This window comes from Andrographis paniculata, unplaced genomic scaffold (assembly GCF_009805555.1).
Source record: "Andrographis paniculata isolate CXL003 unplaced genomic scaffold, ASM980555v1 Contig21END, whole genome shotgun sequence".
Lineage (NCBI taxonomy): Eukaryota > Viridiplantae > Streptophyta > Magnoliopsida > Lamiales > Acanthaceae > Andrographis > Andrographis paniculata.
In genome coordinates this window covers 530618-550491 of record NW_026137502.1, presented here as the reverse complement: position 1 = coordinate 550491, position 19874 = coordinate 530618, and the positions used below count along the sequence as shown (strand labels likewise).

Below are 19874 nucleotides of genomic sequence, written 5' to 3'. Positions count from 1 at the left end.
AAACGCACCCGTAATATATGTTATCGTTAATCTCAATACAAGAAATATCTAAATTATAAACCCTCAGCATATGATTTCAATTAACTCATTATATATTCTATTAATTAAATTAATGTGTTGTCTGTCTATTTTCATATTTTCATGTGATGATTAAAATAATTAAAGCATCCTAATCATCCTCAATATTATATATATATATATATATAATATGTAAGAACCATGCATGCATTGTAATAACCTTATCTTTCTCACACTAGAACCAAAGGAATCTCTCACTAAAATTTTCTTCATCTATCATGTTCTCCAAAGGCGATGCTCGCACTCTTATTGGTGTTATAGGTTAATTTTCTCTTTCATATAAACTTTTTTTTTATTATTATTATTTTTAAATTCTTCTTTAATTTATTTGTAAACACACACATATAACACACATCAGGTAAATCTTGTGGTTTGTTAATATTTTTTTTTATCTCTAATTATTATTTTTTGGTTCATCAGGTAATATTATTTCGATCATTCTGTTTTTGTCTCCAGTGTAAGTATTAGTTTTTTTTTTATTTTTTAATATGTAATTTATTGGTTTCCTACATATATACATATATATTCAATTTTATCAAAATTTTTAATTAATATATTTATTTTGAAAATTTAGGCCAACATTTTATGATATTTGGAAGAAAAAATCAGTGGAATTATACTCACCAATGCCATATTTGGCGACATTCATCAACTGTGGGCTCTGGGTACTATATGGATTGCCTATGGTACAACCTCACAGCACCCTCGTTGTGACCATAAACGCCTCCGGACTTGTTATTGAGTTGGTTTATATATCGCTATTTTTTGCATTTTCGAATGGCAAAAAAAGGTTAAATTTGACGATGTTTATGCTCATCGAGTGTTCATTCTTGGCCCTTTTGACCCTTCTTGTGCTCACCTTAGTCCACTCCATAAAACTTCGAGCTTCTATCGTAGGAAGCATTTGCATGGCCGGGAATACTTTGATGTACGCTTCACCGTTATCAGTCATGGTAATTTTTTATTTATTTTTAAATGTATGATTAGATGTTATTTGCGTCTAAGATATCTTGAAAATTTTGTACTAATTTATTAAATAATGATGAATATTTATTTTTTCATAAACATCCAACAAACAAATCCAATTACTTTTAATAATTTAAAAGCAATAAATTTTTGGTTATGTAGGCCGTTGTTATATGGTGTGCTAGGTCTGATTTTTTAATCAAATTTTTTCACATTTTACTATTTGAATTCTGTGTTTTTCGAAAGAAAAAGATATTTTTTCCATATTCAACCAAACGAAACACACCCTTTTTAAACTATACATTAACGCAAGATATATACGATGCTGAATAATGTTAATATAATTGCTCAATAGTAAAAAGTTTTTTTTCGAATTATTGTTATATGTAGTATTATTATATATTATTGAATACATTATTTGTAGATGATTTTTTTATAATACTTCATTTGTTTCATAACAGAGGATTTCATTTTCTTTTTGCAAGTATTTTTTAATATTAGTATTATATTTATATATAATATAAATTAAGAAAAAAAAAAAGTATCTCTATTAATAGTGTGTAATATAAATATAACGACGTTTGTATAGAGTATATTGTAAGTTGTAAGGATGTTTTTTTAATATTAGATAGTATAATTACTAAAAAAGTAAATAAATACTTTATTTTGAAATGAATAAAAATACAAAAATAAATAGTTTGTTGAGAGACTATGAGAGTATTATTATGTTGTTTGTGAATTAATTAGGGTTTGTTTATTGTTGTTTTTTGAAGTGTTATAAATATTTTGGATTATAATAATAAGTTTGAATAAAATTGTTTGGTTCTGGTTTAATTTGAAAAAAAATATATATTTTTTTATTAACAAAATATGTAAATTGAATAATATTGATTTCGATTTTAAATTACAATCAAACATATCTTAATTTGACTATTTGATATAATGTAAATAGATATTATATGAGATGTTATATATATATATATAACAGGGTGTTTGAGAAACAACGTTTGAAAGAGTTTTTTAGCTTATTGAACAGCTTTTAGCTGTTTGATCAGTCAAAACGTTAATTTAGGTGTTTGGTAAATTAGCTATTTGAAAAAACTTTTTTGACTCAAAAAGCTAATTTTTGAAAAGCTCAACTACCCAGCATTTTGAAAGAGCTTTATCATTTTAATTTTGGTTATTTCTTATTTATCCATAAAACTTAATTATTTATTTTATACATATAAATATATTTTTATAGCAGTGTTTATTAATTATTTTTAATATATTTTATTTATTAAATTATATTTTTATTTTTGTAAATTTAAAATAATAATAATTATTAATTATTACATATAAATTATTTTATTTGTAAAATATATAAATTTTTAAAACTAAATCAAATAGAAAAAACAAAGATTATTAATTTATTTATATATATTAAAACTATAATTAACATAATAAAAATATATATATACGAAAAATTTATTATTTTATATTCTACATAATTTCAATAAAAATTATTATTTTTTAGTAAAAATAAATTTCTCAGATCTAACTAATAAAAATAAAAATAAATATTTTATAATTTTCAATAATTAATAACAAAAATTTTCATAAATTTCAACCCAAAATGAATAAAATTAAATATTTTAAAAAATAACATATCAATATCCTTAATAGTCATGTATAAACAGCTAATGTCAAACAGTTATTTTACCAAACACTTTAATACAAAACGCTAATTGAATCAGCTAGTTAAACCAGCTAATTGAATCAACTATAAGCTAAAAGCTATCAGCTAATTGTCAAACACACTCTAATATTTAAAATAAAAATAAAAATTGTATATGATATTTTTTAGAAAAATAAACTTTTATTAATAGTAAAATGGTTCCAAATCATGTTTACACATATCCTTAGATTAATCATTTAACACGTGTTGATTTATATATAATATACTCTCTCCATTTGAAAATATTTGCATTGGGCTTTGTAAGTACTGTATATTAATTTAAAGGTGAAAATTAGTAGTATATGTATAATAATAATGAAAAAACTAAGAATAATTATATGATTATATACTTATTTATAAAAATAATACTATTATTTTGAAACAGACATAAATAGTAAAATATGATTATTGAATTGAGACGAAATGAGTAATTGAATTTCAGTCTTTATATAATATTGTGTTGAATATTTTTGTGATATAATAACATATATTTATCACATTCACTCACACAATATACATATATTTATTTTGAGTTGTCAATTACAAAGTAATTATTCTTTCCGTCCGGCTCTAAGGTCTCATTTACATTTTGCGTTATTATACTTAACATTAAAAATAACCTTATATTTGTATAATTTTTTGCGCAAATGTCATTATAATAGTATTATAAGACACTAATAGAAGTATTTTTGTCATTTTTTTTTAATTTATACTACATTTTCATATAATAATTAATATTCGAATATCAACACGCAAAAAATAAATGAGACTCTTAAAGCGGGACGTGAGTAGTATTTTTTTTTTAAAAGTAAATGTGGACTCCATCCCATCCCACTCCACATTACATGTACCCTAAACCCTAAACCCTAAACTTATTTATATAATACCATTACACCCACCTTTTTTTTAATCACAAGAGTATATTTGTTTTTTCATACAAAAACTATTATCTACTATAAATAAAATATAATTTTAATAAAAGAGTATATTTGTTTTTTTATATCAAAACTACTACCAGTTATCATTAAAATATAATATTTATTAAACTATGTATCAAAAATAAATATTTACTTTTAAAATAGACAGATGAAATATTATGTATATTGAAGATCGTATCACTACAAATATAATTTCTGCAAACACACCATTATTATTATTATTATTATTATTATTATTATTATTAATTAAATGAATAAATATTGAGGGACAAGTTGTCAAAATTTTATGCAAGAATTTATAAAGTAGAATTAAAGATATGATTTTGGTTAATGAAAGACATAATATTTTAATTTTGTTTTCAGAAAATGGTGATCAAGACAAAAAGCGTGGAATATATGCCATTTTTCTTGTCGCTTTTCTCTTTTCTCAACGGAGTTTGTTGGACCTCTTATGCTCTTATTCATCTCGACCCTTTCATTGCGGTATGTATATATGTTTACCTATCTAACTTGAACTTGTATTGTTATTTATAATACCACCGTTAGGGCTGGCAAATAAATTAGGTCAGGTCGAGTTAATGTTTGGGTCAGCTATAAACGGATTAGAAAATTTTTTACTTGAATTTGACCCATTTAATTAAACCGGTTGATATTTGCAATTTTAACTTGATTTTTTATTAATCGAGTCAACTTGAATCTGACATGTATAACCTGTTTAAGTCTAAAATTTTTAAATTTTAATTTAAAATTATAATTTTTATTTACAAAATTTTCAAACGCATAAAACATTTACATATTAAAGCAAAAAATATATATTCATATCATTAAAATCGGTATTCAATAGTTGAATTAAGAAACACTACATAACAGTTACTCAACACAATCATTTGTTTAATCAATTTTATTTTATTTTTATGAAGTTGGTCATGAATATTTGAATTAAATTGAATTGGTAATTTTTTAAAAATATATTTGAAAATAATATTAATTAAACAGGTTAAATGAATTATTTTCAAGTTGAAAATTCGGACCACCCGTTTAATTAAATGAGTTAAATCGATTTGACCAAATTATTAATTGGATCAAAAATCTCAATCCAAACCCAATTATTTCAGATCAAATTCAAATCGGGTCAATTTTTGTCAGCCCTAACCACCACACCACACCACACCACACCATATGACAATTCACAAAGATTGCTAATTTGCTATGCTATCGAACAACCATGAGCTTGCTTTGAATCAAACTAGTATAATAATTGCATTGCGTGATATCTATCTAACAGGTCCCTAATGGGCTCGGAACCTTACTTGGGGCAGCCCAATTACTACTCTATGTCATGTTTTACAAGTCTACCAAGAAAATGAAGGCCCAAGAAAAAGCCCAACCTCAACTGCCTACAGATACTTCAATTGCCCTTCCCCATTCTTCACCAACACTCATCAATGGAGCTTAGCACGCTATTCATAATATAAGTAAATATGTATACATAGATACATACATACATACGTATGTATAATACTCCCTTCGTCCATTTACTAATGTCTTATTTGATATTTACACGCATTTTCAGCAATTAGAATTTTTGTTATAAAATAACAAATTCGCCTATTAATTTTGTATATAAAAATAAAAAGAAGACAATAATGATTCATACATTTCAAATAAAAATATAAGACATTAGTGCGTTAACAGAGTGAGAGGGAGAGAGAGAGAGGGGGAGAGGGAGTATAAACTACAGGATGAGGTAATAATCCGCATTACCTATTAACATAGCACAAATGTACGAAACAAAAGCATAAAGGAATAGAAGAAGAAAAGCATACATATCTACAGAATATAACACAATGTAGTTAAAAAAACAGTCATCTTACAAAATATAGTATCTCATCATCCCCGGTTAGTGCGCAATCGATCGATCAATTAGGCTCTGCCAAGCTCCCGGCAAAATTAACCTTACAGCCTCCCGGAAACTGAAGGCCGGCCTCGTGGCACCCAACCTCAGTTACATATGGGCAGGATCGTACATCAAGATATTCGAGAGCTTGACATGACTTCAAGAGTTTGCGGATTCCGTGGACTGTGATCTTCCGGCAGTTGCTAGCTCTCAATATTTTCAAATTCAGCTTGCAATCGTCATTTCCCAGCACCTCAAAAGCAGCATCGGTTACCTCCTCACAGCATCCAATATCAAGAACCTCGAGGCTTCTGCACAGCAAGAAAATGCAGTCCAATGATACGTCCGAGATATTTATGCACCAGTCCATACGCAGATTCTTTAGACTAGCATTGCAAGATGAAGCCAGCGACTTTATGGACTCGTCAGATATGTTCCGACAACCACCGATTATGACGGTCTCCAGATTTTTGCAGTACTCAGCCAGAGACATTAAGGATTCATCACCAATCTTGTAGCAATCAAGCAACTTCAGAGTTACCAACGAAGAAGAACAAGCTCTCGATACGCTGGACACACCAACATCGCCAATATTACTGCACTTGTTCAGATCTAAATGTTTCAATCTCTTGCAACCATGAACCAGAGCAGTGAGACCAGAGTCGGTAATGTTGGTGCATCCTTGCAAGTCTAGCTCTTCTAGATTATCGCAATTAGAGGAAAGGGCTTTCAACAGTCCATCAGTGATAAATCTGCAACCTGCCACATGCAATGTTCGCAGGTCATGGCAGCCTTGGGCAACGGCTGACAACCCTTTGTCAGTTAGCTTCCGGCAGTAGGAAACATCTAGTGATTGTAAGGAAGGAAGCCCAGACCCGATTTCTGCCAGTCCCTTGTCTGTTATACCTGTTGAAAATCAGAGAAGAAACTATAGTTAGACTTGGGTAGCTTTCAAGTGATGTGATTTGAGCAAGTATGAAAAATGATTGATTGAACATATATTAACTTGCTAAGAAATCCCCAACTTCCAGAATGAATACGGAATAAATTACATAAGACTTGCCTATGCAGTCGTGCATCCACTAAAATTCTCACTTCTCTTTTTTCCCCTTTATTGTAAAGTTTCTAACTAAGTTGTAAGAAAACCACTTTTGCTCTCCAAAAACATGCATCCAAGGCTTGCTAATTCATTCGCTCATGTAAATAAGGCTTCTTAATGATTCCATATGATATGCTATCAGGTAGAGACAGATCTTAATTAACAGAAACTTCAATACGCCCCCACTCGGCTTTAACCCCTAGATGAACTATCGTATAAATTTCACACTAGAATTCAAGTAGAAGTTTTGCATTTTATTATAGTGATGCAGTCTTAGCATAAATCATCCATTATCTCTTTTAGCAATTAGTTACTGCTTCCACTTGAAAAGGAGCAGAGTCCTTGATCCAGTCAAATCAGCTTGCAGCTCAGTTTCCATCATGAATTTCACATCTAATTTTGGTTGCTCGAATCTGATCATAGACTAATTTCAAACTTCAAAGAGTATGCTCTGCTGCAATCCTAAAGCGTTACATAGTAAATACTAGGAATATTTAATACTACCTCCGGTCCAATTTGATTGCTTGCTTTACATTTGGTTGTATTTTAGATGGTATAGTTATTATAGGTTTTTGACAGTCTTCCCCTTACTTTTTGTTTTGAATGATTTTATAAATTTTATATACTTAGCAGGGTAAAAGAAGTAAAACTGTGTAAAAGAGAAAGTTCCGGAAGTTTTGGAACGTCCCAGATTATAAATTAACAAAAGATCTTGGACGGAAGGAATATATTGTTATATTGCAGAATGAATCATAGAAATACAGGAGGGACCAATGTGTCCCCTGGCCATACTAAAATCTGTGTAGGCATCTCTTGATTGAATCAGCCAATCCGGTGAAGTCACTAATGGCCATATTTTTTTACAAGTGGTGTATGGCAGTTTGATAATATTTTTATGTCGGACAGCTCATAGATACAGCAGACAACACATTGGAAAATTATATAGCCAGTAGCCTAAGCAAGAGCCAAAAGTGTTTAGAATCATTCTAAATTTAGTTTCTACATAAACAGAAAATCTATAGAGTGATGAAAATATACATGCCTTGAGATGATCCCATTAACATTAAATTTTTAATTACTTCACATAATTTCTCATCCGATTAGACTGAAACAAATTTCAGAGTATATCCTGTACTGACGGCAAAATAGAATTAGACTAGTTTCTTCATTTTGAACTAACATCGGAATTTTTAGCTTATATTTTAGAACATACTTTCTTTCAACAGATAGATAAGCTTTTCAACCATAACCCGTAAAGCTTATTAAAAAAAAAAAAAAAAAAAGTTACTCAACAAAATGGCAGGATGTAAATCTAAGTGAAAGATCAACATGCAAATACAATGCGGGTGGAGAAATACTCTTAAAAGTTGCAATAAGTCTGTCTAAACACAAACAAAGTTTCACCCTTGGCGATTTGAAAATTGGCTTCTTATCAATTACATCAAAATAGAAATATGCCTAAACAGCTGACATCTTTTCCATTAATGAAAACATTCAGTCAAAACCATTTAAAGTGGGCAAAGCACTGCTGCCGGCACTGATATTAATAGGTTAATCATCGAAGTTTCCTGTAAATCTGTAATTCTTCGTACATAACTAAATTGTGGTGTTAAGGAACTTGAGCATAGAGCATCCCATAAATCCTATTACTGTTATATCGCAGAAACGTTATCTGATACTAAAGAGAGAAAAAAAATGCATTTGTTAAAGACCTTTAGTTCACATTCAAAAAACTCAATACTCATCAATCTTTCTGTATATAGTTTTGAATGGACTGCAAATTACCCTAAAAAGACCTCCAACAATTTAAGAAATCTTAAATTTCAGTAATAGAGGAATCAACTGAGGAATCAAGTCCAATTGTGATGCTAAATTCGTTTCCAACAAGGAAAAATTAAGAAAGAGACCCACTAGAAGAATATCAGCGAAGCAACCCAGATCACGGAAGGGAAATCCAAAAAATCAAATAAACTGTTCCAGCAATCAACATTCAGTATGAAATGCCAATTCATAATGAACATCACATAAAATTCAATCTCAGGCGGTTATTAGAAACACACAGCAACAACTTAAAGCGAAAGAATTAAATTCGAGATGGAAGTAATTAGAAGGCCGCGAAAAATCACTTCTATCGTACCTCTGCAATTCTGCAGATTCAGGATTCGCAAAGCAGAAAACGAGGCGGCGATGACGCAGAGATCGGAGTCGGTGACGCCAGGGTAGAACGAACGAGACACAGACTGCGACAGGTCGAGCTCGCGGAGGCGCGTGAATCTGTTCGCCATCCGCTTCAGCATCCCCGGCCCTGCCCGAGCGCAGAGCTTCCTCCTCTCGGTGCTTTGGAGGCGGAGCCACCTCTTGCAGACGAGGCCGAACGCCTCCTTGTCACTGTCGAGGTCCAGCTTCGACAGCACTGATCGGAGTTCGTCGTCGCCGAGACAGTCGTTAATGCACGCGCCGCCGTCTTGCGGCTGTGCAATACGCGCCATCGAGGATCTCGGTGTCCGACACACTCTCTGCCAGAGTATAGATTGAATTTTACTTCTTTATTTATGGTTGGTATAAATATTTATTTAAAAGAATTGTGCGGGCGGTGGACCCACTTATGTGCTATTACCTAAATGCCCTTCAGGAGATAGGACCTATATATTACATAGGTGTGTTTGGTTTGGTCGAAGGATTTTGCCACGATTGCATTGGTACCTAAAGTTTTTAAAAAAATATATTCTATCATGAAATTGTGTGCTCGTTCCATTGACACGAGTTTTAAAAAAAGTAAATAAAAATTAAAAATTTTAATTTTTTAATTAAAAAATAAAAAAAATTAATATTTTATTATAAAAAAAGCTAGAATAAATTTAAATAAAAATATATTTGTATGACAGAAAGAGTATTAAATTAAAATTTTATTTTTATTTTTTATATTATATTAAAAAATTCTTTTACGATTCAAAGTCTAATTTCTCAGTCAAAAATCATTTTCATTTTCTTTTATATGGGATATGGTGATCAACTGCTAAAATTGATTTGAGGAATATTAACCAATAATTAAAAATTAAAAGATCCATAAATAAAAATAATCGTATAAATGCTAATAATGTGCTGATGTTTTTTTTATTAATTAAGAGCAATTTTCAAGAATTAAAATTAATTTTACACCAAAACCTTCAAATTTCTGCTACGTGCACTGCATTTCTCGAAGCAAAATATTTCATTATATATTATTTTAATATTAAATTTAAACTAAAATTTTCTCAAACTTCTCAAAAGAAACTAACCATACAATATGATATATATATATATGTCTATATATTATTGGAAATTATGTTGAATTGTATTTTTATAAATATATTTTATATTTACTTTAATACTTTTTTCATGTCAATTTAAAATACTTTTTTTTTTGTTACTGTTAGTCTCACTTTAAAAGTATTTTTATTTTTATTTTAGTAAAAGTAATTATACTAATACTAAAATATTCATAATTTTATTTAAATTATAAATATACTATTACCGTATATATAAAAGCAAAAAATATCAAATCGTCTCATATATTTCCACTCACTAATAAAATATTGTTATTTTTTAATCTAGTGTAAAATTCCAAAAGACTTCTTTAAAAGCGATAGAGGAGTATATTTTTGTACATCTTACCGAATTTTTTGTTGTGCAATTTAGTTTATTGTGCAATTCGATATCGTTACAATACTTTTTAATAATTTTTATTATATTTTTTTTTAAGTGAAAATTATAAAATTATAAAGATAAATACTCTATTCGTCCTATTTCAATTGTCTCAATTTTCTTTTCTTTCTTATTTTTTTCTTTTTTGTGTCTATCCTACTTCAATTGGCACATTTTAGTTTTGATAAAGTTTACTAAATCTATATGTACTTAAATAAATTATTTATAGTACTCTCCTCATTAAACAAATATTTTTATCTACGATTTAAAATTCCACCATTTTTATAAAATTAATTTATCTTAATAATAAATAAATATATATTTTTTATTTATTTGTATTATTTTTTATTTTTTTCTACAAAATAATATATTCATATTTTATATATTTTATTAAGATATAATATTTACAATATTTAAACACATATTTCAAATTTATTTTAATATATATTAATTTTTATTTAAAAACTATTAACAATATTATTTATATAAAAATATAATAAAATAATATTATAAATCATTATTATTAACTAATTAAACAATCTTACCTTAAATCCAGTGTCAAAACTAAAACAGGCCAACTCTAATGGGACGGAGGGATTACAAGTTTTAATATGTAATTGTTCAATTGTTATAACATAATTTGTGCATTTTTTGGGGATTAATTTGAAAAAATTTGGTTTGAATTTGGTTTAAACTCCTATGTTCAAAGTAATATGTTGTCTAATTTAATTTGAATTTTTTGTAGTTTCGAGGCATTCCTTTGAGTTAGTTCTTTTACTATTTCAAACCAAAATCAATATTATTCAATTATACAATTTTCAATAAAAGTACACTACTTCCTCTCACAAAATATTACATTAAAATATTATTTAAACAAAAATTCAAAATATTTTATTTTAAATCAATTTCAAAATACAAAAACACACAATGTGATTTGAATTTGAGAGATTTTGATGGAGGATGATTTGATAGATAATAATTATGTTGTGCTTTTATATATAATCTGTCAAGCAACAAAATTATCAAAATAACATGTGTCCAACGATATTGAAAGCAAAAGGCAATATACTTTTTTAAAATTGAATTTAAGAACACAATAGACAGAAACAGGATCCAAGATTAGGCAAATGATATGAAGGCAGAACTTGAACTTCCCTCTTTCGACCTTCTTCCGACGATCACACCCAACAACGCGCAGCGACAAGACAACAGCTCCGGCGACTTCCTCTTCCGGCAATTTCCAAGTGACTCGACAAACGATAGGGGAAACTATTTTGACGGCTCAATTTACAACCTAATGACTCACACTTAAGGACTATCCCAACCGCCTCCAAACAAAACCCCAAAACTCTAATCGACCAATTTCCTCGAAAACCTCACGAAGAACACCCAGATGAAAAACTTACCGAAGGAATCAAACTAGAGCGATTCCAATTTCAGTGAAGAAGGAAAACCCCCAAACTTACCGAGAAGGTTTGCGAAGAAGATGAACCAGAGAGAGAGAAAACCAGAAAAACCAATCGCGCGATACACATCATCTCGAATTAGAAGGGAAAGGGAATGGGGAGTTATAAGGTGCTGGTCGGGTCGGGTCAAAAACCGGGTCGGGTTAAAGGGTTTTGGGTTGCGGGTTAGGCTTGGTATTGGGTTGGGCCAAAAAATATCTAACAAATTATACTACATCTGTCCCGCAAAAAGAGTAACATTTGTTTTTTGCACGTATATTTTTGTATATTAGTATTATATTGGTTTATAGTGGAAAAGACAAAAATGCCCCTATTAGATTGTGTGATAAAAAAGTAATGACATTTATGTAATATATTAAAAGTTGTAAGGGTATTAATTATGTTAGGCAGGTAGTATAATTATTAAATTAGGAAATAGTATATTTTTTTAGACGGACAAAAATGAAAAACAATATCCTTCTTATAGGACGAAAGGAGTATTAGATTAAATAAATTAATTTTTTTTGTTAATAATAATATTATTTTAATTTATAATATATTATTTTTGATTATATATATTATAAAAAAATAACATTTTTGACAAAATAAAACCCCATTCTTACGGCCGCCTCCGCAGCCCCTTCCCTCCCCTTCCTCTCATCCTTTAGCCGTCTTCTTCTTTTCCCTTCTTATTTTTCTTCTTCTTCATTATTTTTTCCATAATTTGTTTTTACAACTCTCATCCACCATCTTCTTCTTCATCTTCCTTTTCTCTATTTCTTCTTTCCTATTTTATTTTATTGTGGCACTTATAATACTTTATGCTTCCCCCTTATTCTCATCTTCTACCATTTTTTTTATCATAAATTGAAAAGGAAATCAAAATTATCCGAAATAAACTCTTATTGCCGGAAAAACCCTAGCCTTAGCTGCTGACCGGCGATTTTCTCCAACGTGCTTCGGCGTTGCCGCACCGATAAGTTGTCCTTCGTTAAGTGGTAGCAAAGATATGGAAAATCCTTCTATAGAGCAATGGATGTCGGTTCCTCAAGTGAGAGGATTTATTTGGAATAATGAAAGTGCAGTGGTAGATAGATTTTAATTAGGGAAATGAAAAAAAGCAAAACCTAGTTTATAAGATGGAGTTTCTATCTTCTAGGTCCTGGTCTCGCGCGTAAATTTCAGTAACACAATAAGTTTGGAAAACAAAACGCCAAAGAAACACAGCCAATGTGTCTCCAAACTAAATTCAAAACATATGCAAACTAAATAAACAAGCTCACGATATTGTTAAGTATCAAACATATTGTTATCCCAAAATATTATTTGAGATAAAATTAATTAGATTTGATTCTGAAAATTTGTTAAATATTATTAGAAGTATGGATAAACTAAAATCTTAATTAGATTAGATATTGTTATAAGTAGTATAAATATATGTTGAATAGCTTATTAGGAGGATACGTCCAACATTATAATTTCTTCATTGCAGTTTTTATTTTTTAGTTTTTAATTTTCTTCCTTTTGTTTTTCTTTTTTTTTTTGTTTCATTTAACTTTTTTTTTTGCTCAGTTTAGTTTCTTGTTTATTTCTTTTTTTTTCTTTCTTAATTTGTTCTCTTTCTTTTCATTTCCCTTTTTTTTTTGTTAATTATTTTTGTGAACACAGTTTTGGATCCTATTTGGAGGAAGTCAAAGAATCCACCCAATTTTCATCCGGCTCTCTCCGATAAGTCACCGAAAATTATTTTGAGCAACAATAGATTAGCACATTCAGTGGGAAACATTGTGTTCCTCTATATCCATGAATTTACGAAGTCGCACACTAAGCAATCCGATAGTTTTCAAGAACAGTCAATGATCTAATGAAGGCGGGGGAGATAAGTCCTCAGAGATTCCAAGAAATATCCCCACGCTATGCACAAAGGCTTCTGCTTCAACGGAGGCCGGGGAGCAAAGTCTATATGCGTCATTACAATATATTAAAGAAAACATCCGAATAGGAGTGCAATCCGCTTTTCACGACCAAATATTGCAATTAACAAAGTATTTTTTAGATATACTTGGTCCAACGATATGCAATTAGATGACTCGATGGTACATGAGGAAGAATGAAAGAAAATACTTCTATGGGGCTACCAAACATGAATCTATGCAGGGCGAGCAAAAGACATCAGTAGCCAAGGCAAGAATTCACGAAGCACTACGATTTGGCCAAGTCACAATGCGCCGATGAGATGAGGAAGTTTTTAGCACGCAACAGCCCATGCAGAGTTTTAATAATATGGGACAATGTTCCAAAGAAGCAGGTGACGTATCATTAAGAAAAAAACATGTCCAATGGAGGCAAAACCCGGTATTTGTTCTGACGATGACGCTACACCATTCAACGACCTTTCCCGTAGCTCAATCAGTTGTGTTCCCCAAGGTAATGGCGAATTATTCACAATATCATCCTATTATAGCAATGTCCACAGTACCGCAACCTCAGTCTATCCCCAAGCAAAGTTCAGCCACTAATTGAAACGGATGGGCGAGGCGCATCCGCTTTATTTCTCGGCATATAAAGTGGTTTCTCTTTGGTATCCCACTGTCTCTTTTCTATGATACGAAGCTGGATGGCAGATGTATAATTCTTCGGGTACGTTCCACATGGGCCATACGGGTACGCACCTTATTCGACTATAATGGCCGTTTCTATCGCATCGCCTCAGGCTGTGGCATTTCCAATATGTTTTGGTATGCCACCCTTAATTCCACCAATGGTTGGTACTCATAATTTGAATAATTGTCAATCATAGATTCGAAATAAGCCAAAATAATTGCAGATGACTCAATATGACAAGAAAATCTCACATAACCAAATCAATCATAAATTCCACACATCAAGTCAATCAACCTCATAGGATAAAATGTATGCACATAAGTGTATAAGTGGCTATGCTCAAGTAATGTAAAAATCGACTATCCCATAAGTTTGAGTAAAAATCAAATCTCTATTGCTTAAAATATTTGAATTTAGCATAAAGAATCAAATGGAATTTTAGTATAGATTGTAACGGAGCTAATGGTTAGGGGTAGGAAAAAAGATAAACAAAGGTTAAAATATGTAAAAATAGAACACATTAAGAGCATAATGTCAACACATAGAAAGCAGTTCGGCATAAACAATGAAACTCTTAACTATTACTCAGAATCCGTAACTTCAATAACATTCTCAAATCAATAATATTTTTCATGCTCAAGCAATTTTTTTGGTCTTTCTTTTTTAATACTTTCATTCCTATTGCAGTAATCATTTCTGAACACATTATTTATTCATGCCCAAACATTATTTCCAACTAGTGCTGAACAAATAAAATGCATAATATTATGAACCTAAAGTAATTTTTTTCAAACATAAGGTTCAAATCGAAAAAAAAAAGAAGCTTAATTCAAAGAATGATATGAGACTAAAAGATGGTTTAATATTGAAAGAAATAGAGTAAAAGGGCTAACTATAAATAATGAAAAGGCTTATGTGTTGAGAGGAGACTAGAAATTATCCATGAGTGTTATATCGGGCTTAATTGTTTAGGCCCAGACACGGCCCAGTTTAAAATCAAGTTAGACCGGGCTAGCCTAAATTTATTTATCTGTGTATGTTTCAATGTGGGAATTGATCCCACAACCTAGTAATTTTAATATTAAACATCAACCATTACTTTTGTTATATATTTATTTTTTTATATAGAAATATTTTTAGAAATATATATAATGTAGTAAATTGGGCCGGGCCATACACGGTCCAAAAAACTTTTGGTCTATTTTTTAGGTCCAAGCACGGTTTTTTTCGTACCGAGTTCGGATCAAATTTTCAGAGTGTGCCTATTTTTGCTAGGTCTAAATAACCAAGGAGTACCACACGCAAAATTTTGAAATAGTTACATACAAAACAATTTTAGTGCTTAGATTCAACCAATCGAGTTCAGGTGACAACAAGCAAATAATTAGCTAGGGCGAAATGTCATCCCACATAAAACACATAAAACATGCGAACACAGAGTTCAACTGAGCATAAATCGCAGTTCCAACATTCTTTCCTAGAATTGAATTAGGATTGAGCAAATCAAGCCTAATACTTCAACACGCTATACCAATTCAACAAATTCAAGTTCTACTTATAGAGATATCGATTGGGATTGCTACAAGCATATTCTCCTGAAATTGAATTGAAAGTATTGAAATCAAGGGAGGAGAAGATACTACTGAACACCGAAGAGGGTTGAACGACTCCGGCAGAGGTCTGGTGCGCGCATAGAGTGTGGAGTCGGGGATGGGGTGATGGTCGGATAGAGGTGGCTGGTGCTGCATGGGGTGGGGCTCGGACTCAGGCGCGACATAGTTGCGATGCGCACTGCGCTGGTGCTCGGACAGCGGCGCAACGGCGGAAGACATAGGCGGCTAGCGGATGTCGAACAGTGGAGGGTGAGAAAGAGAGAAATTGAACTTAAGAATTTAAGGAGTTTTTTTTTTTTTTTGTTTTTTTTAGGGGGGATGGTCTTGCAAAATGACAAATTTTACCCTCATTCTTAATTAATTTTTGTTGGACTACCCCTGAGAAGTGTGACCACACCTAAAGAAAATTTGGGTTGGTCCCAGGAAAGGTCTTTCTTTAACATCTTTAACTAGACGTAGTTTATATGTAATTCATTTGGTAGCACGAATAGACTCACAAAATGATGATTACTCACAAAAAAATTCTGCAAAATTTATATCATCATTCAAATGAACAGACTCCAACTGACTTGGCGGTAGCTTTGATTTTATGTCCAAAATAGATTTATCATGCAATCCTAAGACTTTATGTATATTTTTGTCAATAACATTTACACTGCATTATACATTAGATTCCGCAGGGTATTTCATAGCATCAAAATATTGAATTGAAAAATTTCACCATCAAATTACATAGTAAGTATGCCTTGTTTCAGATCAATCATAGTACGCGCGGTGTACATAAATGGTCTACCAAGTAAAATTTGTGAAGATTTGAAGAGTTATCATCATGCATATCAAACACATAAAAATCAACCGGAAAATTTAATTCATTAACTTGCATTAGGATATCTTCAATAATTCATTCAGGGTAAAAATTTGTCCTATCGGTTAATTGTATAATAATTTTTCATTTTTGTAAAAACCCAATATTCAAAAATTTATAAATAGATTTAGACATCACATTAATTGCGGCACCTACATCTAACATTGCTTGCTTAATTTTCAACTTATCTATCTTACAAGGAACCAAAAAATATACCTAGAATACCGCATTTAGGAGGAAGCTTACGTTGTAAACTCTTGGGCCCTTTAATTAATTTTTATTGGGCTTTTTTCTTGTTCTTTTTTCTCTCAATTCAACTAATATTATTATTTTCCTCATACAAAAAAGAAATAAACAAATAAGATAGAATCCAATCAAAATTAAACAAATAGCGCATAGAATATAAACATTTAAACACATGAAATTTCTAACTATCATGCGGCATCAGTTATGAACATACTACTTGCTGGGCGACTGCAGGTTACCACCCGACCATCCGATTCATATCATGAGTACCTATTGGTGAGTAAACAAGACTTGGAGCTGAACTTCGACACACTGCCCGCAGTTGTTGCTCCTACAGAGACGTCACGCATGGACCTTTGGCAATACTTGAGTAAAATACGGGTCGGGCACATGGCCAAGACAGCCCCCGAGCAAGTTGTTCCATCCGGAGACCTTCGGCATCATCTAAATAGCCAAAAAGAATGTTACGTGTGATGTCAATTTGCAGGTTATCGTTCATGCAGAAACAATGATCTTCGTTTACTTTTGAATGATTGTAGGGAATGGAGGTTGAAAAACCAAGCTAAACGATGACACGGCCCGACTGTGTATAATTATACCCAAAGTATTTTTTTATCCAAAAATTTCAATAGAACTAATGGATTCCGAATATGGATAAAAGAAAAGAGAATGAAAAAAAAAAAAGATAGTGTAGAGAATATGAATTAATATGGATGGTAACCAACCATAAGAATAAGTCTCGGACTTGAAATCAAACCATATGCTAAAACACAACCAATATGTTGAATCCCACTGCAAAGGATTGAAAGCCATGAACCGATTGAATAACTCTAAAGACTTAATTTGAAATATCTAAGTGAAAAAAAATCACATGTTAGAACTAGACAAATATTGAGATGAAACCATAAAAATTTTTTATTCAAGATTCATTATACTCTATTACAATGATATTAAACACTTTTTATAGAGACAATTGAAAAAATAAAATAAAATGAAATATCCAATGAATGAAAATAAAGAAAAAAAAAACTCTAAACAAGTAAATACCTACATAAGGCAATAAATAACAAGGAAACTCTAAATATGGAATAAGGAAACTTACAATAAAAGGTAATATATAATAAGGTAACTTTGAGATTCTTCCATAATTATTTGTCATCTTAGTCTTGAAGTCCCGGTTCTTGTGATCCTAGCCTCGGGATGACTCGGTTGGGTGGCATTTGAGTCGGATACAAAAGAATTGTAATGTCTAGCAAGTCCATCTTCAATATTACTTTTTTGAGCTTGGACGGTCACGTCATTCCCCTCTTCTTGAAAAGTACTTTTGTTCTCCCGAACACGATATTCATCGACTCTACGGTTCACAAGAAGACTCAATTTTCCCAAAGACAATAATGAGAAAAATCTAAAAAAAAGTGAAGAGCGAAAAAATTGTAAAGAACGAGATGGTTGACAAATACCACAAATTTTTTTTAGCAAAATCGAGTAAGGATGACTCAAGTTGATAGAAAACTTGAGCGCAAGGCTTTAATACCAGATGACACGGTCCAACCATGTATAATTATAGCCAAAAATATTTTTCTTATCCACAAAGTTCAATAGAAGCAATGAATTCAGAATATGGATGAAAGAAAAGAAAATAAAGAAGAAAAAATAGTGCAGAAAATATCAATTAATATGAATGATAACCAACCAATAGAATAAGTCTCAGACTTGAAGTCAAACCATAGGTTAAAACACAAATAATTGGCTAAATCCCACTGCGAAATATTGGAAGCCATGAACTGATAGAATCATTCCAAAGATCTAATATGAAATATCTAAGTGGGAGGAAATCACATCCTAGCACTAGATAAATATTGAAAGGAAACAGTAAAGAAGTTTTATTCAAAATTCACTCTACTCTATTACAATGATATTAAATACCTTTTATAGAGGCACTTGAAAATAAAATAAAATAAAATATTCAATAAAAGGAAACAAAGAAAAATGAAACTCTAAACAATAAAATACCTACACAAGGCAACAAATAACAAGGAAGCTCTAAACTTGGATTAAAGAAACCTACAGATGTAATAGAGTATAGTGAATTTTGAATAAAATTTTTTTATTGTCTCCTCTCAATAGTTGTCTAGTGCTAGGATGTGATTTCCTTCCACTTAGATATGTCAAATCGGATATTTGGAGTAATTCCATCGGTCCGTGGCTTCCAATCCTTTGTAGTGAGATTTAGCCTATTGTTTGTATTTTAATTTATGCTTTGATTTAAAGTCCGAGACTTATTCTCGTGGTTGGTTATCATCCATATTAATTCACATTCTTTGCACTATTATTTCTTCTCTATCATCATTTTTTTCAAATTGATCTTTGGAGTGATTCCATTGGTTCGTAGACCAATCCTTTACAGTGGAATTTAGTCTATTGTTTGTGTTTTAATCTATGATTTTGATTTCAGGTTCGAAACTTGTAATTTATATTAGTTCATATTCACTACACTATCTTTTATTCTTTATAACGACAATATGTGTGACAAATGTATACATTTTTATATTTTGAATGTGTATGATTTAAAAAGTTATTATATTTATAAATTTTGAATAGATTTATACCAAAAAAATAATAAGTTAATTTTTATTAAGAAAATTGGAAAATATTTAAATAAAAATATTCTAAAAATATTTAATTGAAACAATACATCATATTGCTTTATATGTGGGTATTT

At 30.6% G+C, this 19874-nt stretch overlaps 2 protein-coding genes across 2 annotated transcripts; one reads left to right on the top strand and one right to left on the bottom strand.

The window, feature by feature from the left end:
* Window positions 1–246: 246 nt before the first annotated feature.
* On the top strand, window positions 247–5155 carry LOC127245012 (bidirectional sugar transporter SWEET4-like). The gene is made up of 5 exons (XM_051265656.1): window positions 247–339; window positions 499–535; window positions 653–1031; window positions 4063–4182; window positions 4985–5155. The coding sequence occupies exons 1-5, from the start codon at window positions 297–299 to the stop codon at window positions 5153–5155; spliced, it is 750 nt and encodes a 249-aa protein (XP_051121613.1). The 5' UTR covers window positions 247–296.
* A 174-nt stretch (window positions 5156–5329) lies between these two features.
* Window positions 5330–9237, bottom strand: LOC127245100 (F-box/LRR-repeat protein 4). Its single transcript, XM_051265751.1, has 2 exons — window positions 8833–9237; window positions 5330–6502 (listed from the first exon to the last, which is right to left on the bottom strand). The coding sequence occupies exons 1-2, from the start codon at window positions 9182–9184 to the stop codon at window positions 5619–5621; spliced, it is 1236 nt and encodes a 411-aa protein (XP_051121708.1). The 5' UTR covers window positions 9185–9237; the 3' UTR covers window positions 5330–5618.
* Window positions 9238–19874: the final 10637 nt, after the last annotated feature.

Excerpts from the sequence above, each read along its gene's own strand:
- LOC127245012 (XM_051265656.1), top strand. The coding sequence starts at position 297 with ATGTTCTCCAAAGGCGATGCTCGCACTCTTATTGGTGTTATAG. Across the intron at positions 1,032-4,062 it reads CTTCACCGTTATCAGTCATG|AAAATGGTGATCAAGACAAA; the intron begins GTAATTTTTTAT and ends TTTTGTTTTCAG. Across the intron at positions 4,183-4,984 it reads ATCTCGACCCTTTCATTGCG|GTCCCTAATGGGCTCGGAAC; the intron begins GTATGTATATAT and ends TCTATCTAACAG.
- LOC127245100 (XM_051265751.1), bottom strand. The coding sequence starts at position 9,184 with ATGGCGCGTATTGCACAGCCGCAAGACGGCGGCGCGTGCATTAACGAC. Across the intron at positions 6,503-8,832 it reads GAATCTGCAGAATTGCAGAG|GTATAACAGACAAGGGACTG; the intron begins GTACGATAGAAG and ends GATTTTCAACAG.